At 33.3% G+C, this 24,610-nt stretch overlaps 1 protein-coding gene across 1 annotated transcript in view; it reads right to left on the reverse strand.

The window, feature by feature from the left end:
• The window catches only part of LOC114331529 (putative glucosylceramidase 3), a 164,308-nt gene that overhangs the window by 115,930 nt on the left and 23,768 nt on the right, over window positions 1–24,610 (reverse strand). Inside the window, exon 2 of the mRNA XM_028281122.2 lies at window positions 20,400–20,694. Within this exon, the coding sequence (XP_028136923.1) occupies window positions 20,400–20,694 (295 nt within the window). The remainder of the gene's footprint in view (window positions 1–20,399; window positions 20,695–24,610) is intronic.

A 24,610-nucleotide genomic window follows, 5' to 3' on the forward strand; every position in this document is an offset into this window, starting at 1 on the left:
CGTCCTTTGGACGTCCATACTGGACGAAATACGGACGTTTTATGAACGCTTATATATTATATTGGACACATTATACCAATTACGGGATCAAATAGCAAAATAATTCAATAAAATATTAACTTACGCGTTAACTTTACGTTAATGAAATACAGTCAAACCTGTCAGTAACGGCCACTAAAATGAAAGAACTATTGGCCGATATAGAAAGGTGGCCGTTATTGCCAGTTTTTGTAGTCTAGATATACAGTAAAACTTGTGTTACTGGCCACCTGATAAAATCGGCCACCTGTACTAACGGCCAGTTTAAATATTCCCCAAACCAATTATATCTAGACTACAAAAACTGGCAATACCGGTCACCTTTCTATATCGGCCAATAGCTTTTTCATTTTTAGTGGCCGTTACTGACAGGTTTTACTGTAATTGGTTTGGGGAATTTTTAAACTGACCGTTAGTACAGGTGGCCGGTGTTTGCAGGGGGCCGGTAACACAGGTTTTACTGTAGTTTAAATCGAAAAGATTAAATCTTAATTCAAAATTGTATATACAATTATTACAATTATAAACAAACTATATAGTTTAATATCCAAAAAATGTTTTTGATTTTATGTAATGTAATGAAAATCTTATTTGTAAATTATTGGTTACAATGTTTAACAATAGGAAATATTCAAGAATAAATAAAATAAAAGTTTAATCCTAACAACACAAAACATTCCAGGAATGTAGGTACTACCGTTCTATTCCGTGAACATCTATCTGATTAAATTATGGGTGGAAAGTTACCACAAGATATTCTATGAACATAGTACAATGTCTTCCTGGAGGGGTAAAATTTTCCATTACAAGATTTTAAGAGAGGCCATTTATTGTACTGTTCAATTTGCGTTCATTTTCAAATTTGCCGCGCGAGTATCTATGTAGCGTCTCGTGGTCATTGGTCATCACATTTCATTTTCATAACATAACCGATAACCTAAAAATTTAGTAAAGTAAAAATTTTGATTGGAAAAAAGTGCATCGATAAGGGGGTGTGGGAAATGGAAATTAGTGGCTTTTTTGCTGTACTGTCTGCTAGTTTTTGCTCTGGGCTCTGGCTAGATCTCTTGTTTAAACAATTTTGTAAGTATTATAAAATCCGTTTTCAATTTTCTTTATTCTTTATGAAACGAATCATTTATACATGCATAGTATTACCTGTAAATAGGTACCTATTTCTTTTGATTTTTAATTGTAAAGAATAGAAAAATTACCGTTCATTTTAATTTTTTTTAGAATCAGCTGAAAGTGGCCTACAAAAAAAAACCAAGAAGGAAATGTATAGCCTTGTGGCTATGAAAGGCAAAAGAGAGATATAAAAAGTGTATTGGCTAGTTGGAAGAAAGTCCACATTGTCCATGCATAATAAGTTATTACTTTATCAACAAATATCAAGAAGATAGCAGGGTCACGAGCATCAACTTCATAAGTTCAAGAATATGGAGGAAATCCAGCTCCTCGATACTACTGGGCAAACTAGAAGATTGAAGAGGACAAATCCTTTTGAACTAGTTTGAGTGATAGGTGATAGTGAAAAACGGAGCATAGTGCTTGTGTGCTGTGCCTGTGTATGTTAGAATAATAGTGCACGATCTTGTTAGATTAGATAAGAGACGCTATGGGGTAAGCTCTTCATTTTAAGAAACAGTAGTAATTTAGGTTAAATTAAAATTGCTCATTGGTCAGTTATGACCAGATTGTTTTTTTATGTTTGGCAAAAAGGACTTAAGTCAGAATTGCACATTGATAATGTTTTGATGATTTCTGGACCAGAAAAAAACTGTTGTAGATGTAAACTGTATGTACAGTAGAATCTACTACAGTACTGTAGAAATCATCAAAACATTATCGATGTGCAATTCTGACTTAAGCCCTTTTCCCAAACATCAGAGAATTGTAATGTACAATAATTCTCCTATCTGCTTTTTCATGAATTTTGTAGGAGACGAAAAACCATTTTTAGGATCATCTGCTTTCACATGTAAATTTTGACATGTTTTGTAGTAAATAGATAGTTGAATTTACTACAAAACATGTCAAAAAATATATGAAAACAGGAGGTGACTATAAAAAAAGTTTTTAGTCTCTCTTACAAAACTCATGAAAAAACAAATCGGAGGTATGTCACATTAGTGACTAAGAATGTCTAAAAAATATACTTTGATGTCCCAAGAACCAAATATAACCTACAGTCCATCTAATTTACTTACTGTTCCACGTCATTATCTACGCCAGAGATCTAAGTTGACATAGTTGCCAAAGTATAAAAAGATCCTGAATCCATTTTAAATCAAATATATCACATAATTATTGTAAACGTGGATTATACAACAAAACAAATTAATATTCAATGTAAATAAGTAAAAACGTAAGAAATAGAGAACAAGAATTAAGTTATAATCTTTTAAGATTTGCAGTGCAAGCGTTTTTGCACTGTACTGTTAATAATTAAAAAACGGCTCCGAACTCTTGGCAAAAAGCCGGTAGGTTTCTTTGTATAAGTATGTCTACAATAACAACTAAAAAAGTTGTCAGATACCTCGATTATTCCAAGTCGTTATAAAATTAGGTGAAATTTATATTTTTATAGTAGAGGATCTTTTTATAGTAAAGTAAATAATAAAAACAGTAAATATAATAAATAAAACAGATACTTATAGTAAAGAATATAAACAAATATGAAGTGTCATCACCGTAACTGTCAAATAAATGTTACCAATTTATTCTAAAATGTCACCTTCGTTCGATTACAGTTACAGTGTGATCCGAACAAATCTGCTTCATAAAAACGCTTTATAATCCATTTATACAAATTAAATGAAACATATTATTGTGTATTTCTTTAGGTTAACATTAATAGAAATCTTCAAATATTATTTCTACGCGTATATAATAAAATATGTCTAGTGGCTGTAATTCCAGTGTACTCGGCAAAGTGATTCTAAAAAAAAAACACACCTACCGCCTAAATATTTCGTGTTGGTATCATGCGACCTCACAGGCTACGACGCGGATGACGCGCAACAGTTAGTAAATTAGACGAAGTATGTAGATATATACAGGGTGTAACAAAAATACAGGTCATAAATTTAATCACATATTCTGGGACCAAAAATAGTTTGATTGGACCTAACTTACCTTAGTACAAATGTGCACACAAGAAAAGTTACAGCCCTTTGAAGTTATATATATATATATATATATATAATAGCACCAAGGGTCTTAGAGGCCCATGGCTTGAAAAGTTTGTTTTTTTTCTTCATTTTCACGTTTCTTTATGTACTGAGATCTTCTCTGGCTTGATATGTGATTTTTCTCCATTCCTTCCTGTTATTCATTTTTCTTTTCTGACCCTGTAGCACCATTCTTTCCAAATCTTTTTCGACCTCTTGCTTCCATCTATTTTTCGGCCTTCCTCTTCTCTTTCTTGAAGCTGTAGTGTAGTTTAGTACCATTTTTGGAGTCCTCGTGTTTGGCATCCTTTCAATGTGACCTCGCCATCTAAGTCTCTGTGCCTTTATCACTCATTTGAAGTTACAAGATGAAGTGATTTTTTCCAATATATCGAAAACTATTAGAGATTTTTTATTGAAAATGGACATGTGGCATTATTATGGCAGCAGTATCTTACGAAAAAACTATAGTAAAATTTGGACACCCCATAAAAATTTTATGGGGGTTTTGTTCCTTTAAACGCCCCCAAACTTTTGTGCACGTTTCAATTTAATTATTATTGTAGTACCATTTAAACACAACGTTTTAAAAACTTTTTTGCCTCTTATTGCTTTTTCGAAAAGTCAATTTTTATCGAAATATTTTGAATATTTGTCAAATCCACCACATATTTGTATATGGTTAAGTACGATTATGGAGACTTGGTAATAATATGCAGACTTATTTATGCTTTACATTTTTAGGGATATTTTGAACCATATTAAAAAAGAAGCCAGATCTCGATAAAATGTGCCTTATCGAAAAAATACAAAGAGGCAAAAAAGTTTTAAAAACATTCTGTTTAACTAATGGTACCTCAGTAATAGTTTAATTGGAACGTACACAAACATTTGGGGGGTTTAAAGGAACAAAACCCCCATAAAATTTTTATGTAGACATGTTAAAAAAGAAGTCACAACTCGATAAAAACTGCCTTATCTGAAAAATACTAAGAAACAAAAATATTGAATTTAACTAATGGTACCACAATAATAAAATTGAATTGGAACATACACAAAAGTTTGGGAGGATCTAAGGGATCAAAACCCCCATAAAATTTTTATGGGGTGCACAAATTTCACCATAATTTTTCTTTAAGATATTCCTGCCATAATACTGCCACATGTCCATTTTCAATAAAAAATCGCTAATAGTTTTCGATATAATCGAAAAAATCGATTTTCATTTTGTAATTTCAAAGGGCTGTAACTTTTTTTATGTGCATATTTGTACTAAGGTAAGTTAGGTTCATTCAAACTATTTTTGGTCCCAGAATATGTGATTTAATTTATGACGTGTATTTTTGTTACACCCTGTATATACAGCCGATTACGCACCACCTTAAAAATTGGGCATTTTTGATGTCTCGAATTTCCTAAACCTGTTGTTGCATCTAAGTGATTTTTTTATAATATTCTAGCCTAGGCCCTAGGCTATAGGTTAAGTACCTCCTTATGCTTGTCATGCACGGGGAGCTATACTGTAATATATATTATATCACATCGCACTCTATAGTAATGAGTGAGCCTGCACATATGGAACCATTTGTTTTCTGTCTGCAGGCTCACTCATTACTATAGAGAGCGATATGATATAATGTACATATATTACAGCATAGCTCCCTGTGCATGACAAGCTTAAGGAGGTAACCTATAGCCTAGGCTATAATATTATAAAAAAATCACTTAGATGAAACAACAGGTTTAGGAAATACGAGACATCAAAAATACCCCATATTTAAGGTGGTGCGTTAATTTCTTGGAGAAGTGTATTGTAATTTAATGTAAATAATGTAATATCCAATAATTGTAATTTAATATAAGATGTAATATAAGTTCCTTAAAAAATATATTTTTTATTTCCCACGACATTAGATGGATGTTCGGCAGCAAGACATTGGACCAAACTGGGACGTCCTATGAAGGCCCAATTGACGTCCACCGAACGTCCCTTCGGATGTTAAGGACTCCATTGGACGTTTGGCAACGTGGCATTTGGACCAAAATTGGACGTCCTGTTAAGGTCCAATTCACGTCCCCTAGAACGTCCGGTTAAGGTCCAATTTACTTCCGATTAAGGTCCAATTTACGTCCGATTAAGGTCCCATTTACGTCCAATTAAGGTCCAATTTACGTCCTATTAAGGTCCAATTTACGTCCGATTAAGGTCCAATTTACGTCCGATTAAGGTCCAATTTACGTCCGATTAAGGTCCCATTTACGTCCGATTAAGGTCCAATTTACGTCCTATTAAAGTCCAATTTACGTCCGGTTAAGGTCCAATTTACGTCCGATTAAGGTCCCATTTACGTCCCATTAAGGTCCAATTTACGTCCTATTAAGGTCCAATTTACGTCCGATTAAGGTCCAATTTACGTCCGATTAAGGTCCAATTTATGTCCGATTAAGGTCCAATTTACGTCCGATTAAGGTCCAATTTATGTCCGATTAAGGTCCAATTTACGTCCGATTAAGGTCCAATTTACGTCCCCTAGGACGTCCGATCAAGGTCCAAATTACGTCCGATTAAGGTCCAATATACGTCCCCTCGGACCTTAGATGGACGTCCAATGGACGTTCGGTAGCGCGACATTTGGACCAAAATAGGACGTATAAAGGACGTTCCTCGGACGAAAACGGACGTCCAATGGACGTCCCTAAAGTCCGTGAAGGACGTCCAATGGACGTCCATTGGACGTCCTTGTGCTATTAGGGAACGTATAAGATACAAGAATAAAAAACCGCTAAACGCCGTAAAAATGAGTGGCGCATAAAATATTCCAGCTACAAAAGATCTGATATGAATATTACGTGGCGCGAAAATGGATTTTCATTTGATGCAAAACAAAATTCTAGTTTTATTTTAAAAGATTTTTCCATAATATTTGCTAAATTTGAAGTAAACGCGCCACAAAAGAGTTTTAAAATGCAAACTGTATCAAAGTTACTCTTTTGTGGCGCGTTTACTTCAAATTTAGCAAATATTATGGAAAAATCTTTTAAAATAAAACTAGAATTTTGTTTTGCATCAAATGAAAATCCATTTTCGCGCCACGTAATATTCATATCAGATCTTTTGTAGCTGGAATATTTTATGCGCCACTCATTTTTACGGCGTTTAGCGGTTTTTTATTCTTGTACATACATACATACATACATATCCACAAACATTTTCCATTTTTTAAATAAAAATTGAGTCATATTTCTGAGCTCGATAACTTTCGAATGGTATAACCGATTTTCAAAATTAAACATGCGTTGGAAAGGTAATAATCTGTGCTATCAGAAGCCGCAAAGGTCGGGCTTAAATTTTTGAAATTTTTGGGAGTTTTGGGGACGACAACGAAAAACAGGCTTTAAATGGGAAGGGCCGTAAAATTTACACCCTTGGACCAAAATGGAGAGGTAACATATGGATGGACGAGTCTTTTCCTAAACTTTAAGATGGGATTTGGCCCAATTTTCAATTCAGTCAGGTTTAGAAAATCGAAAATTTCGTGTATATATAGTGTCGCTTGTAGGGGTGTTGTGCGCCACTGGTGAGAACTGTCGTTCTCTGTGGATTGACCACAATTATAAGAAACCGACTAAATCAGTACACAGAAAAAATTATAGGATCATACCAACAGGGCTTTAGAAAAGGAAGATCAACAATAGATGCAATACACATACTAACACAAGCAGTTGAAAAAAGCTATGAACATGACATAGAATTACACATACTATTCATCGACTTCCAACAGGCCTTCGACAGCATATACAGACAACAATTATTAAAGGAAATGAAAAAAATGTTGATACCGGCAAAACTAAAAAGACTAACTAGAATGACAATGAAAGACTCAACAGCAGCAGTTAAAACAAATGAGGGAGATACAAACGACATCAAAATTGAACTTAGGGTAAGACAAGGAGAGAGTCTGTCAACGAAACTATTTAATATCGCTCTAGAAGGAGTAATTAGGGACACAGGGCTGAAAAAGACAATTATTCAAAGCTCAGCACAGATCATAGGATATGCAGATGACCTGGGACTGGTAGCACGAGATAAAAAATACTAGAAGAGGCACTTTTAACCCCGGTAAGAGAAGCAAAGACGAGAGGATTAATAATCAATCAGAATAAAACGAAATAGCTTATTAGCACAAGAGACAATGTAAACACAGTAAAGATAGGTGAAAATACATTCCAGAGAGTAGATTGCTTCAAATACCTGGAGGTGATGGTGGACGGCAAAAACTGAAGGAGTATAGAGATAAACGAAAGAATTAAAGCAGGTAACAGAGTATATTGGAAATATCACCGACTACTCAAGGACAAAAACCTCAGCAAAAAAAAAACAAAATCAAAAATATATACAGCACCAATTAGACCAGTGATAGCCTATGGAGCAGAAGTAATGTGCCTTACGAAAAAGACGAAGAAAAGTTAAGAATAATTAAAAGAAAAATTATGTGAAGAATACATGGCCCAGTAAAAACAGAAAAAGGGGAATATAGAAAGCTGATGAACCATGAACTAATAAGTATAACCGAAGGAAAGATATAGTAAAATTCATTAAAGCACAAAGGTTTAGATGGTTTGGGTACACACAAATAAGAGGGGTAGAAGAACTGATTAGGAAGATAATGAACTGGAAACTAGTAAAAAATAGACCAAGAGGAAGACCAAAAATAAGATGGGAAGATCAACTGCTAGACGATATATCAAAGATGGAAATTGCAAACTGGGAAGAAGATTCAGGCCCGGAGAGAGTGGAAGAAGATAGTAGAGAAGGCAAAAAACACCACAACCTATGAACGACGACCTAAAGGAAATTGCGGACTAATCCACCGCGTGAAATGGATTAAAAGAGTTCATAGTAGTTGAGTGATCTATACTCTAACAAGAGTAAACGGTCCATATATAATATTTATAATGTAGGATGCTAAGCCAGTGACGTCAATCGACGCCTAACCATATGCTTATGCAATACTTAATTATTTCCGACTTCGCTACTTCTCTGTCTGCTACTTGTTCTGTCATTTGAATGGACAAGAGTAACACCACTGCTTTGCTTTTCTTTGTCACATATAAGAGCATAGTGTAGCATCATGATTGTTTTTGCCACGAATTCAAGACATTAGCGAGTTAAAAACTGGTATAAAAGTTATCTGTGGTGTTATTCCATTCAGAACCTTTATAAGATGTGACCAGATCCAAAACTGTTCGTTCGCCAACGTTAACTTGTCGGGAACCATATGCTGTTTTTCCAACATTAAGGTGACCTTGTATGGGATAAGCGTTTGGTGCATCACAATCCAAAAATACCTTGATACCTATTTAGCGGCTTTGGAAGGTAAATATTGTGTAAAATTTATACCAGCTCTACAGAAACAATTGTTTGTCGATGGTTATGCATTGGGATGGTTTGTAACCTTGTTGATTTATACATACGTGTCCAGATATCTCGTATCAGCCTTATCGATCACGACAAAGCAATATCGTATTAGTGGCAGATACTCCATACTCCACATCTCACACAAGTTTTTTTCTTCACCACTATTTTCAAGTTAATTGTTGCAGTAATTTCAATAAATTACGATAATAGTCTAAGAGCTAGTGAACCCTCCGACTAACGGTCTTCCTGTAAGGCTAGAAATTTATATAGTGATAATTCATAGCACACCAAGGCTAAAAACCATGACCTGGCAGGCATCAGCTCTGCACGTGTATCTACCAGGTGAATCGAAAAGTTTATAGTTTAGGAGAAAAATAAACTTTCTCCTGTAAAGTTTAAATCTAAGTATGTGTTTGAGTAAGTCATTTAGAAGAAATGTGGTACAACGACAGGCGATTCTGAACAGTATAAGACCTTGCCAGGCGAGGGGAAAGATTAGGGTTTTTTCCTAAAATTATTTTTTTGGATTTACGGGAAATAAAAAACACACAAATAACAGACTTACATATCTTATCAACAAAGCAAACGAACAAATTTGAGTAAAGATCATCTAGGTATACGCACCTACTAATTTCCACACAGACGAAGAAGTTGAATGGCTCTAGAGGTAACCACCATTTATACTATACTGATGGGTGACTTAAATGGCAAAATTGGCTACAAGCAGTTATAAAACTGACGAATTGTTTTTGTTTCTAGAGGAATTAGGATTTCCCCAGATAGTTGCTGTTACAGAACACTGGCTTGCAGTCAACGAGCCTTTTTTTGTAGAGAAATATACCACAATTGCTAGGTATGATCGTCCAAGCTCAGCTCATGGAGGCACCCTAATTCTTTCTGCAAACAATGATTTTTCTCTGATAACAAAATATGACTTTTTGTTGAATGAAGCCTTCTTTGAATTTTCCTTAGTTTTTAATAAAAATCTTAATCTTTACATTATTTGCATCTATAGATCACCTGACTCTTCCGTGGAACTATTTTTTCAGAACCTGTTAAATTTGTTAGATGACTTGCCTCACAAGAGCAGAAAAATTCTATGCGGAGACTTCAACATAAATTATGCTGCTGCTTGTGCTACCCAAATGTTCTTGGTCAACATATTTGAATCATATGGTCTCTCAATGCACGTTAATTCTCCTACAAGGATTACAAAAACTACATCTACCATAATTGATTATATTGTCTCCGATTTCTCACCCCTTAATGTTTGCTCTACAGTTATTAATGCGGAACTATCGGATCATGAAGCAGTATATACGAAATTTAACATCTTCAGCAAACCCTCCTCGAAAACCCGACGTTTAGGTAGGATTTTTCCGCTCGGAATTTTCATAAATTTCAAAATTTATGTTTAACTTCTGACTGGCATTTTCCTTCTACGGACGTGGACTATAATTTCAGTGATCTCCCTAATTCAGAAATTGTCTCGAATTCATTCTTTATAAGACCAATTTATAAATCTGAATAAATCCAAACGATCAATAGTATCAAAAGCAAATCATCTTGTAGTACTGATGGACTATCCATAAAAATCTTCTCAAATCTCACAGATAATGTGTTAGAACTCCTCGTGTCACTAATTAATGATTCCTTTGAAAACGGTAAATTTCCAGATTGCCTAAAGACAGCCATTATTATTCCTCTTCATAAAGGTGGCGAAAAATCTAATGCCTGCAACTATAGACCTATTGCCCTACTACCGGTACTCTCCAAAATTATTGAGAGGCTCATAAAAACCCGACTTATGTCCTTTCTCTTTGATAACAATATTTTATCACAAAATCAGTTCGGCTTCTTAACTAATAAATGTACAACTGATGCCATGTTTTCTGTACTTCACGAGGTTTACCAAGCACTAAACAATAATCTTTATACTGCCACTGTTTTCTGTGACTATTCCAAAGCTTTTGATTGTGTAAATCACAACATTTTTATTAAAAAACTTAATTACTATGGAATTCGAGGTATTTCTTTGAATTGGTTCAAATCTTACTTAGATAATAGGAAACAATTGGTTAGAGCAAATGATACTGACTCTAGTCTCAAAAACATTATATGTGGAGTACCACAAGGTTCAGTATTGGGTCCTCTACTTTTCCTGATCTTTATAAATGACATCACTATTTTAAAAATCGATGGAAAAATTTTTCTTTTTGCTGATGATACCAGTATCACTTGGAGCAACTCAACTATTGCAACTCTTCATGCAACTATAACTTCTGACCTTCTTACGATAAAAACCTGGTATGACTCTAATTTACTCTCCTTTAACGTGGATAAAACGGTAGCATTATCATATAAAGGTGCTCTTCAACCCCTGCTTGTGAATAGCAGCCAGATCTCTACCGTTGATTCTGTAAAATTTCTTGGTATTCTTTTAGACAGCAACCTCAAATGGTCCCTTCATATCGATTTGTTAAGTAAGAAACTCGCCTCGGCCTGCTATGCCATAAGATCTGTTTCGAAGGAACTCAATTTAGCATCTTCTAAAATAACATATTTTTCTTTATTCGAGTCTCATCTTCGATATGGTCTTCCTTTTTGGGGGTCTAGTACAGCTGCCCAATTTGATGTTATTTTCAAATTACAAAAAAGACCAATAAGATATCTGTTTGGCCTCAGTAGAACAACCCATTGCAGAAGTTACTTTAAAGATCACGAAATTTTAACTCTTCCATCTTTGTATATTTTAGAAACTGTTTGCTTAATTCGTAAACACATGCATGTCTTTCCAGCAAGGCCTCATCATGACTACTCCACCAGAAATTCAACTTTTGATGTCTATTTACCGATCCGGTCTTCTGAGTTAGTAAAGAAATCTATACTATATTCCGCAAAAAAACTATACAACCATCCCCCTTTACAACTCAAATCTGCAACATCCTTTCTCAAGTTCCGTAAAATGACAAAAGCTCATTTATCTAAAAGACCATATTATTCAGTAGAAGAGTTTCTTAATGACTAACTAAGAAATCACAGTAATGTACAAGTAACAAAAGTGTATTTATATATATATTTGGGTGTCACATACAGCAGCTTAAACTTATTAGTTCCTTTGTTTGTGTTTTATTATATTATGTTGTATGTTAAATTTTGCAATTTATAGTAATTTTGCAATATATTGGTTTTTGTTTTTTTACTTCACTTTTTTAAATTGTTTATATTTTTTTTTTATTGACGATTTATCTAATTTTATAAAATTGTATTTATTATTGTTATGTATGTCTTTTTCGTGAATCTATGTTAAGCTTTGTCCATAAAATTGTATAATTTTCAGTGACAATAAAGCATATTTCTATTCTATTCTATAGCATGATGATTCGTTGGAATTTACCTAATCTGGGAAAGCCCAAGGAAAGTGGACTTTGGAAGAGATAAGGACTTTTAACAAAATTATTTTAAAAGCCATTAGGAAAAAATAAAAGTAACAACTAATACCTTAGAACAAAATCAAAAGCCTAAACTTTCTCAAATTAAAGTTGAAGACAGGAACAAGGAATATTATAAGTTAACAATAAACAAGGATAAGACATATATGAACAACAAGAGTTCTAAAGCTATTTTCTTGTTGTATCTTAATGTTGATGGCCAACATCCGGAACGGATAAGCACCATAAGAAGAAGAAGCTTTTGTACTGAATCTACGAACTTATCTTTGTAGACTATCTTCATCTTAGGCTAACAATATTGGGTAGGTACTCGACATAACAGTATATTTTGACTTCTTTGTCTCCCTTTCTGGATACTTTTTTTTTCTGATGCTTTAGATGAGTCCATCCACAATTAAATTAAAGAGCATAGGAATTAGTAAGTCCCGCTGTCAGTTACTGTTGTCTATATTAACAGGTTTCGTAAATTATCCATCTGTTCCGACCTCAAACTTATTTTTTTTATATTATATTTGGTTCTCCATAGTGTTTATGATATCCAAGGGAAATTGTCTAATATACACAAGATTAATTAAGTCTTCAAGTCTTACTCTGTTGAAGTTGATCTGATATAGAAATTCTGGTCTATTATAGAGAATGGATGTATGGGCGTTAACGGAGAGCCAAATTAACAACTGTCTTTGACATGTGGCTGTGCTGAATGGTTAGAATATTATGGACGGACAGAATCAAAAATGAGGAAGTTTTAAGACGACCGGGCTTCCAGGATGGGGAACTTTTTGATTATGTAAAAAGTAAGAAGATTGCATATTTAAGGCGCATATTAGGAGGAGAACGATACACTTTTCAGCAATTTTATTGGTACTCGAAGGAAAGATAGGGTGTAAGAGCGGTCTAGGACGTAAAAAGATATCATGGCTGCGTAATATTCTCCAATAGACAGGAATCCACAGCTATGAAATGCTTCGCAATAATACTTAAAACAGAATAATTTAATCCTGACTGTCTAACATCTCACCTGACAAGACAATGTACCGTGGACGCCTACGCAGAAATGCACTTTACATTACAAATAAAATAATTTGCCAATTAATTTTGTTAGTTATTCGGTCATAACTGCTCCACAATATTTAAGCAGTTTATTTGACATCCTGTCTTTACGTGCAGCTTATCTATCCTTCACATTTTTAAATTCTTTAATTCATTATTAATGCCGGATTTAAAATGTTGTATTAGATTTATAAATTTCTTGTAAAAATGTTTTAATTAGTAGTATGAACAATGAACACGAAACGAGGTCCCACGCATACAAACATATATGTATGTATATGTGGAACGAATTGAGATACTACTACTCTAGCGGGGTGAACTAAATACTCGCCGCCGTTTATTAGCCCAATAAATGAACATTTTGGAGTGTAATTTCCAGGGGCAACTCCGAATTGCATGAAAATTTGGATTTAGGTTCTACTTGCCCTCCACTTCAAAGTTGAATTTGTGCCGTTGGTTGCTTTTACTTGGGGGGTGACATTTACGCCTTCTCGGGGGATGAAAAACGCGTGTTTAAAATAAGGCCGGAAATGGATAAATTGACTTATTTTAAGCACCTTTTGTTCTATAAAGTTTTTTACGTAAGTCGATACTTTTCGAGTTATTCGCGATTTAAAATGTTGATTTTTAGACAAAAAACTACGTTTTCAGACCGTTTTTCCCAAATAACTTAAAAAGTAAATATTTTATCAAAAAAAATATTTTTAGTGAATGTGTAGCCTATAAAAAACGAAAAAAATGGTGTACCAGTAAAGTCTACAAATTGAGTAGAAGCAAAGTTGTAGCTCATGAAAAATACGTTATTATTCGTCTAATTCCAAATCGAATAATTCAACGCAAAATCACCGAAAAAAGAAGCGTTTTTCAGGAAAACCTTATTAACATTTTTAATGTATCGAAAAGGAGCTTATTATTTGTTTTTTACAAAAGTTTACAGCATCAAAAATAAACGAGTTACACTGAAAAAAAGTTGGCCCCTTTTTTTGGTAAAAAAAAAATCGTGAAAACCTCCTTCTATTTAGCACCTTCAAGGAAATTAATCGTTTGGCTTTACCATCTATTTTAACTATATGTGTATGGTTTATATGATCTGTAAGTTTGATTGGTTTGAAGTGCTTATTTTTGAAAACATTTGGTTTTATATTAAAAAAAAAATTTTCTAAAAATTTTTGAAAAATTTAATTTTTTCAAAATAACTTAAAAAGTATTAGTGATAAGAAAAATCTTAAAGAGTAAAAAAATGTAGGTTTTGCTATTATAAATATGCTAGTTTTATTTTGTTTCTCCGTAAGACAAAAATTGGTTAAGATATGGTTGTTCAAAATTTGCATACACTCGTGATTAGTGACCCATTCAAGCTTTCTCAATTATAACTCTTTCAAAAATAAACACTTTAAACCGGTGAGACTGACAGATCATATAAAAAATAGATAGGTAAGTAAATTGTTTGTAGAGCGGTAGCGATTAATTTCATTTGGGGAGCTAAACACGGCGAGATTTTCATGATTTTTAACAAAAAAAAAGAGGGCCAACTTTATTTTGAGCGTAACTCGCTTATTCTTAATGCTAAAACTTTTGTTAACAATTAAAACAAAGCTTTTTATAAACACTTTAAAAAAGTTTAAATCGGTTTTTCCCGAAAAGTGCTTAATTTTTCGGTGATTTCACCTTGAAATATTCGATTTGGAATTAGACGAATAAGAACGTATTTTTCATGAGCTAAAACTTTGTTTTTATTTGATTGATAGACTTTACTGATACACCATTTTTTTGGGTTTTTTATAAGCTACTCTTTAGCTATGGATATTTTTTTCGGTAAAATATTAACTTTTTGAGTTATTTGCGAAAAACCGTCTGAAAACGTAGTTTTTTTTGTCGAAAAATCAACATTTTCAATGGCAAATAACTCGAAATGTATTGACTTACGTAAAAAACTCTATAGAACAAAAGTGTCTTAAAATCAGTAAATTTATCAATTTCCGGTCTTATCCTGAACGTATGTTTTTTCACCCCCGAGAAGGGGTGACTGTCACCCCCTTAAGTAAAAGCAACCAACGGCACAATTTCAACTTTGAAGTGGAGGATAAGTAGAACCTAAATCCAAATTTTCATGCAATTCGGAGTTGCCCCTGAAAATTACACGGTATCGCCGGATTTCCCGTTCATTTACTGGGCTATATTCCAATTTTGAATAATAGATTTAGAGAAGCTTAAGCACTCTTAAGCTTTTTATGGCCTTCGTGCACATTGGAAGCTAACTTAAGAATTAAGTTAGGGGGATGAAATCAAATAATTTTAAGTTATTTTTTCATAACGGGACAGCGGATACAGGCAGTCGATATTAAGATCTCAACGCAGAAGGACGTGTGTTTGGTATAATTACAAAGACGCAACTTAAAGAGACACTTTAAGACGAATATTGTGACAAGCTGGTTATAATATCGAATAGACGCGATTATTTTAAAATACATACATGGCAAGAACAAGTAAATTTTGGTTGCAATTATACAAATCACTTTACATTCTGTTAGTTTATCAGTAGTTGCCTATTTTACATTTTATAACAAAATGTAAAGAAGTTGACTGTTACATCAGAGGAGCGCGATAATCAGCGGCTTGGAAATTAATAAAAACCTTGAAAACCGACACATCAAACAAAAGTTGAATACAGCCCATCCAGATAGATGCATGGAAGGAGCATTACGCAAGGGAATTAAATGAAGACAGAGATATCTATAAGACTGATTTACCCCAACGTATACGAGTACATGGCGAATATGTAAACGTGGAAGAAGAACCAATACAACAAGCACTTAAATCCATGAAGAACAACAAAGCATCCGGGCCGGAGAACATACCAGCAGAACTTCTAAAACACGGAACACCAAAACTAATAAGGTATCTTCACAAGATATTTGAATGGGGAAGAAATCCCGAATATTTGGAAAGAAACATGGATTACTCCAATTCACAAAAAAGATCCAAAAGATAGCTGCGGACACTACAGGTGTATCTCGGTCACTAGCACCTTTAGCAGGCTGTTTGGTAAAATCTTAAAAAACATGATTGAGCAATAGTACGAACCTCATGAAATTGAACAGTAAGCAGGTTTTAAAGCTGGAAGATCTTGCGTAGACCACATATTTACCGTAACACAACTTACTGAAAAGAAAGATGCAAGAAGCCAGGAAATACATCTTTTGTTTGTGGATCTCACAAAAGCATATGACGCGATCCCTGTGAGAAATCTGTGAAAGTTTCTTGAACAATCTTCCTTAAATAACACGATCATCGCCGCGGTCAAACAACTATACCTACAATAAAGCCACATCAAAAATCAAACTAAACAACACATTATCAGATGAATTTCCAGTATCAAAAGGATTACGACAAGGATGCTGCCTCTCTCCAGTACGATTTAAGATCTATTTAAATGAAGCACTAAAACACTGGAGGAGATCTTGTTCAGGGATAGGGATTCAACTTGACGATGATACAACATTGTATACTCTACATTTCGCGGACGACCAAGTCGTAGTAGCAGCGGATAAGGAAGATTTATCATTCATGACGAGACGGTTATTTCAAACATATGAAGAGTGGTGCCTTTCTGTAAATAGAAACAAAACGCAATACTTATGCATCGGGACTGAAGTAGAAGATCTAATAGTTAACGAACAAGAAACAATCAAGGACTGTGAGGAATATGTATATTTGGTAACAACAATCAACAAGAGTGGGCGCACCGAAAAAGAGATAGAACAAAGGATCGTAAAAGAAAAAAGGGTGATTGGATGCCTAAACCCGATGCTATGGTCAAAAGAACTATCTAATCAAAGAAAACATCTTATTTTTAACTCCATCTTTAAAAGTATAGTGCTCTATGGATGCGAAACATGGTAACTTACTAAATTTCTGGAACGACGCCTACTTGCATTGGAAATGGAATTCTAGAGAAGATCGGCTAGAAAATCAAGGCTTGAAAGAATACAAAATGACCAAATCAGAAATATAATGGGAATCAAGTCAACCATCATAGACCAAATTCAAAGGGGACAACTGATATGGTATGGCCATGTAGAAAAATGGACGACGACAGACTGCCAGAGCAAATTCTAAAATGGACGCCAAGGGAGAGAAGAAAGAGAGGAAGGCCGAAACAATCATGTCTAGGCGGCATTCAGAAGGCAATGTCGGAAAGGAATCTTCACCCTGGCGAATGGAACGTCCGACGAAGCTGGAAACCGGAAGGCGAAGAACGCTATAAATAACCGGGATAATAATAAAGTCTATTTTACTCATTTAACACTTATCCGCGCAAGGTGGGTCCAACGGGCCCGAGACGCCAATTCTTTTATCATAAACTGATAGAAAAATTTTTGTTGAATTTTATGCATCACTGAATTTGTTTAGAAGTATGTTTCCTTCAACATAGTCATGAGCTATTCAAAATATTCATTATCATTTTTGAAATTATTGCGTAGAAATAATTTTGTCACGTAAAGGGGCAACACGGGCCCGTTGGACCCTATTTGTGTTTATACCTAAAGTCTAAATCTTTGTTACAGAAGTTAATCTGGCAGTCAGGTAATGTTTTTGTGGATTATCTAAACGACTTTTATGACTCCAGAAATCCAATAATAAAGTTATACTTTAACTGTAACAAACAGCGTGAACGTTTCTTTGATGTGGTGAAATTTTAAAAACTGGTAATCATTGTTGGAATGCAATAATATTGTTAGGTAGGTACTTATACATATTTTAAAATAAAAAATGCATCAATCTGCTATCAGTAGTTTGACATCGATGTTAGTGTCGACAAATAAGCTCCTAAAATTATATTGGATTACAGTGAAAATAGATAGTGCGAATAAAAGATCCCAAAAACCATTAACAGCTGCAGAACTGCAAGATATTTTTTATAATTTATGGGATTCCGATGATGAAGAATCTCCTGAAATAGGTGGCATTGAAAGTGACTTTAAAATTGAAGATTATATTTCGGAAGCAAGTGAAGAGGATGATCAGCAGGTAGTATTGAGTGATAATGAAGAAGAATGTGTAGTGTGTAGCTACAAGTTCCCAGATTTCAGACTATATAATTGTTGAAACTAAGTATGGATGGAATTAACTGGACGAATCAACCACAACCGACAGGACGTATGCGATCCTGCGACATAATAAACAGCAAAGTGCACAAAGTAATGTTGTTAGCCCCTAGTCAAAGTGTAGATGATCTTGTTGATTCCTTTTGCTTGTTTGTGGACGAAAAAATTGTGAACGAAATAGTAAAGTGTACAAATAAAGAAGCCGAATAAGTCTTGGGGATAGAGAACTGGAAATATTGCGACTTTAGAGAGCTATATATGCCTATTATTGGACTAGGTACTACTAACTGCAGGGCACCTGAGTGCCAACATCCATAATGTAGATATAGTTTGGAGTAAGTTTTATGGACCTACTATATTTAAAGCTACTATGGGATTAAAACGATTCAAAAATATGCTAAGATTTGTTATATAAGGACACGAGCTCTGAACGAAGAAGGAACGACAAAGTAGCAGCCATACGCGATGTGTGGAATCAATCAAGTCAACCAAAACTTTCAAAAATACTATTTATCAGTAAAAAACATAACGATGGATGAGCAACTTGTTCCGTTGTTTATTAATAATAATAATAATAATGATGTTTATTTAGGAATAACAATAAAGATTATTATTATTACTTGTGAATAAATATTTTTTTCTACAAAAGTTTTCTTGCATTTCTTTATTTTGTGCAAATCCTTCAGGTAGATGGCACCCTCGAGGTAGACCGCATACTATAGTAGCACCTTTTATTTTAATCTAGACAATTTAAATTTAACTTTAATAAACAATCAAAAAAGAATATTAGAAACATATGGGTAAATATGAATAGTACATTCAAGAACAGTGGTGGGCCCAACGGACCCGAGTTGCCCGGTTACGTAAGTAAAATATGTTGCCCGGATAAGGGTTAAAACTGTTAAGCATCAGACGGACTTTTATTACGAGTATCTTTACCTTCTTCTTCTTTGCGTGTCATATCAGTCCGACGTTGGCGATCACCATTGCGAAGGCTTCTCGATCTTCTGCAATATGGAATAATTGTCCTGCATTTGATATCTGAGTCCATTCACGAATGTTTTTTAACCAAGAAACCTGTTTTCTTCCTACACCTCTATGGCCCTCTATTTTGCTTTTAAGGATCAGTTGTAATATTTTATATCGACTTCCCCTCACTATATGTCCCAAATAAGACATTTTTCGATGTTCAACAGTCTTTAGCAGTTCTCTATCTTTGTTGACCTTCCTTAGTACTTCTTCATTAGTTTTTCTTGCTGTCCAGGGTATCCTCAGCAACCGTCTATGAATCCATATTTCCAATGCTTCATTTCTGTTCATGATCGATACTTTCAGCGTCCACACTTCTGCACTATACAAAAGTACGGACCAAACATAGCACTTGACCATTCTTTGTCTTAGTTCTAAACTGAGATGATTATTGCAAAAAATGATCTCATTTAATCTTAAGAAAATCTTAAGAGTGTGGCTCATTAGGCTAATTAATCGATATTCTGAGCATTTTCTCGCATTGTGTTTTTTAGGTATTGCGACAAAGATGGATTTGAGCCAATCTGTGGGAATCACTCCGGTGTTATATACTGAATTAAAAAGTCTTACTACTACTTTTATGTTATCATCCTCTATTAGTTTCAGCAACTCAGTTGGTGTATCATCTGGACCACAAGCTTTTCTAATTTTAGCACTATTTATAGCGTGTTCTACTTCACATTTCATAATTTCTGGGCCGTCAGTACAGTTTTGGTAGAATTCGGCAATATTATTCCTGTCATTTTCAAATAATTCTGATATATACAGTTGCCATTCTTTTCTTATTTCGTGCTCATTTACAATAATTTCCTTTTTTTTATTCTTCTCTGCAGGTGTCTATATTATGTTTCATTAGATTTGATCAGTCGTCGTTGTTCCATCAATTTCAAGATGTCGTCTGTCATCCATTTATTTTTTTTTGATTAAGTTTTTTCTATAATCATTGTTTGTGGAGATTTCGTTAACTTGATTTTTAAATTCGCTCCATAGTTCTTCTGGATCTTCTAGTTGTTCTCCGATGTTTTTTATTCTATTGTTAAATTCTTTTTTAATGTTATATTTTATGTTTATATCGTCAAAGTTATCTTTACCTAACTTACGTTAATATAACTAATAATAAAAAACTCACGTATATTCCTTGTAGGTCGGTTTACGTTTTATACAAGCTCCCCACTCCTTTTCGTAGTTCCGTTTGCAAACCTGCTCCCCAATCGTCTCTTTGGGCCCTGATCCAGCTCTAAACGTTCCGTAACTTTGTGCAAATCTCTTTCCATTTTTATTTGACGTGTATATCGTTACACGAGAACAGGATGGCTCCTTGATGGTCGGTGTAGTGTCGCAGTGCTGTTCGTTGCATACACAAACGATATTTCCCTTTCCGTAATTTCTTTTCAAACATTCGCTTCCTGTTGTGTAGGAATATTCTGGAAAATAAAAAATAAATTTTCTTAGAACCAGGGTTTTTGTAAAAGATGCAAGATTGAATGATGAGATTTTATAAAGAGAGTTTCTTTTGATATTTGATATAAAAATTGATGCAATTTTCTGAAAAATAGTAAGGCTATTTCTAGGAATTAGAAGAATTTTATATAATGCTAAATTTTTTTAAATTTTCAAGGTAAAAATTGTTTCGGAGAATTATTTATACTGCCGTGATAAGGTAAAAAGCAGTAAGTGCAAAAATATTGGTTTTGATTTATTTGTAATTTAAGATTTTTTATTTCACACAATTAAATATTTCTTTAATTTTAAGCAGAAAAACGTTAAAAACATTACAAAATATCTCTTAATTTTTGACAAATCAAACAATTGTGTTACTTGTTTTTTGACTGAAAAATCAGCAGTTACTGCTGTTGGCCCAAATAATAAAGTTGTTTTCTTAAGCAGAAATGTAGAATTGTCAGCTTTATGTAAATATCGGTTTTAAAAATAAAACAAAAATGAAAAATAAAGCGGTAGTGTAATAAAATAAAAAATCAAATATAATTAACATTTGAAAAAGAAAAAAGTCTTTATTAATTACATAATCAGCCCTGTGATGGATGACCGAAATTATCGTTAACGTAAAGTTATCCTGTAGTTATGTTATAACCATCGAATTGGTGTGATGTATCATACTTAACTTAACTATTTGCGTTATTTCTTGACAGTTCTTGAGTTATCTGGTCACTTTATAACGCGACGTTAAACCTCAAGTTATGAGATAACTCTGTAGTTAGGCAAGGTTAGGTTCATCTTTTGACTTGTTTTTAGACAGAAATCAAGTGAATTTAGAAGCTAGTAATTTAATAATTAAGAATAGAAGGGTAATACAATTTTAAAAATTATACAAAAATCAAATCGAGCGATATAAGTTGAAATTTTATTTTAAGTACCTACTGAGCTTTCTATCCAGAGTTGCCAGATGATATTTTATAAATCCCCCACTTAGAAACTAAAATTCCCTGAAATTGAAGCTCAAATATCCCAAAGTCCCCAAATTTAAATTTTTGCCGAGTTTTAATAAATTATTAGTCAAATGAAGAGAACAGTAAAGCAAAATTCATACTACATTATCAACGAGGGCCATGGAAATAATTCATAGTTCCTATCGTCTTCGATTATATGGGAGTATAATATACAGTTCTATGTACATTCGCAAATTTAATTTACCATGACCCCTTAAAATCATCCATAATTTTCCGCCCCCAAAAATCCCACTACAATTTCTGCTTAGAAAAATTTCAATAGACGCTTTCAAATTAACCCAAAATTTTGAGAAAATACACCAATATGGCAACCCTGTTTCTATCTACCGTTTGAAAGCAACTTAGAAACACCAAGGAACCCAAACAGCTGTTTGCTGTTCGACGGGTATGTTCGGAACAATCTCTCGCGCTCACTCCAATTTGTACTATTTGTACATAAGGTCCTCTTTGTTACTTCAAAATTTGTTCCTCAAAACTTCTTTCTAATATAACGTTGATGATATAACTATCTCATAACTGCGAGCGATACATCACACCAAATTTTACCTATATAGTTATGGGCACGTTATTCCTGAGAGTTATCTTAACTTTAACTCAAACGTTAAACTTAACTTCGGTCATCCATCACAGGACTAAATATGTATTGAAAAAACTATACGAAATTTATTAAGTCTTCTACGTCATCTTCTTTTAATGAAAGCCAAAAATGCCGTGTGTTTTCAGGTATGAGAGGGCACAGTTGCGAAATTATATTTTGTTTCTTTTGCGTAGGGACACCTCTACAATTATCTCTCGTAATTTACTAGAAATATCTAGTTTAAAATTTGCTTTAAGGCCATCGGTACATAATTCGCAAATATTTTACGGTTATCCCTACTTTTTCTGTCTCGACAAGGCAAATTACGTGTAGTAAAATTCACACTGGTATGGATATGTAAACATTACTAGAATGTCATTCTACTTGAAAGTGTCATCACTAATTTAAAGAGATGGCTTTTGAATGTTCTTGGATAACTGTTATTTTTATAATTGCAAATTGTTAATTCAGTTAATAAATGTGATAATTTTTTCACTAACTATATATTCAGTGATTTTAATAATTTATATGTAAGTACAACAAAAACTAATACTCAATCGAGAAAAGAGGAAAAGTGTCAATGTGATTTTTTAATATTATATTGTTACTATGGAACGCTTACAATTTTGAACATCTTTAACAACAAAATACTTGGATCACAGAATATATTATCCTGATGTATTCTCTGCTTGGATCTTCCACAAATAATACACAATAAATAACTTTTTATTAAGTTCACGTCTTAAATCAATTATTTATCAAATACACTATATATCATATTATCATATAATCAACCACTCAAAATATTCCCGATGCCATGTCAAATATTTAAAATTGTCACTGATTGTCACTGTCTGACTGACAGTATGCTGACAATATTCTATTCGACTGAGTGCGTTGTATGACAAAGATAAATTTGGAAATATTACCACGGACATTGTGTTCATTTTTTTCGAATCATGAGAAAACCAATAAATATTTTTGAAAAATTTAAACGCAGACTATATTATTACCGAGGGCCGAAAGTCCCTTAGAATAAATAAAAAGTTTATTTTGAATGAGATATTTTAAATTAAATATCACACTAAATTTTGTCTTAGATTTTCACCCCTGTAATTTATTAAAATAAACATTATAGAAGTTCTCAGAGTTTCGGCCCTCACCAATAACGCAATCTTTCATTCTGCGTTTAAATTTTTCAAAAATACTTATTAGTTTTCTTAGGATTCGAAAAAAATACATCCCCATTTGAATAGCATTGCAGCCGAAAATACGTACCCGTCCTCTTAAGAAAATTATATTCTTTGAAATTTTCGTCGTTGATATTATTTTTATAAAAAAGTAATCGACTGCCTCGTCTGAACTGTACCACAGATATTTCACAAAGCGAAGGTCTATCCGTTTTTTTTGAAGTTATACTTCTTTAGCCGCGTTTGGGAGTAAATGTATATGTGCGCGAATTCATCAAAAGTCTTGGTCCTGGGCGCAGCTCAAACATTACGGGCTCTGATTGGGTGTTAAAATGATGTGTCAATAATTGTTCAATATGGAGGTTATGGGTAAACAAATGTTGTGTATATTAAAAAATGTGTACCTATATTTTAGATTTTATTGTTGTGAGGACTGAAACAAAATCAAGTTTATAATTGTAGTGACTTTTTAAATAGTTTTTAAAGGCAACAGGTACGTAATTGTAAATGTTTCAATATTGTAATAAAAAATTATCTACATACTTACCTACTTACCTATTAGTAGGTAATGCTTTAATTTACAAAATTTGATTACGAAAAAAATGTCTACCAATCTTCATCTAATATATTGTTTTCTTACTCTATGTTTTGTTTAGTATAATCTTCATCTAATATATTTTCTTATTTTGTCGTATTTTAATATTTTAATTTCACAAAAATCAAACTAATTTGATTAAATTCATATAAGTAATAAGCAACTGTCAAAAAGTTTATGGTGTAAACGTTCAGTTGGTGTCTCTTCCCACATAAATCATACGTCTAGGTGGCTAAATGGTAAAGCGCTTTGATTTCCAATTAAACAGCCCTATACTACGCGAGTTCGATCCCAATGCAAGTTTTATTTTTTTTAACATGTTATGATTGTAAGTATATTATTATATAACTTTTTTCAGAAAATACGTATTTAGTTAAAATTTATGGCAACAATTATTGTTCAGAAATAATTTCTTTGTGGCAATTTTCAATGTGTCATTTTGTGTTTTATTCCTCTATTTTTTTTAATTTTTGTTATTGTTTTAATAAAATTTTTTGGAAAGTAGTAACT

This window comes from Diabrotica virgifera, chromosome 1 (genome assembly GCF_917563875.1).
Source record: "Diabrotica virgifera virgifera chromosome 1, PGI_DIABVI_V3a".
Lineage (NCBI taxonomy): Eukaryota > Metazoa > Arthropoda > Insecta > Coleoptera > Chrysomelidae > Diabrotica > Diabrotica virgifera.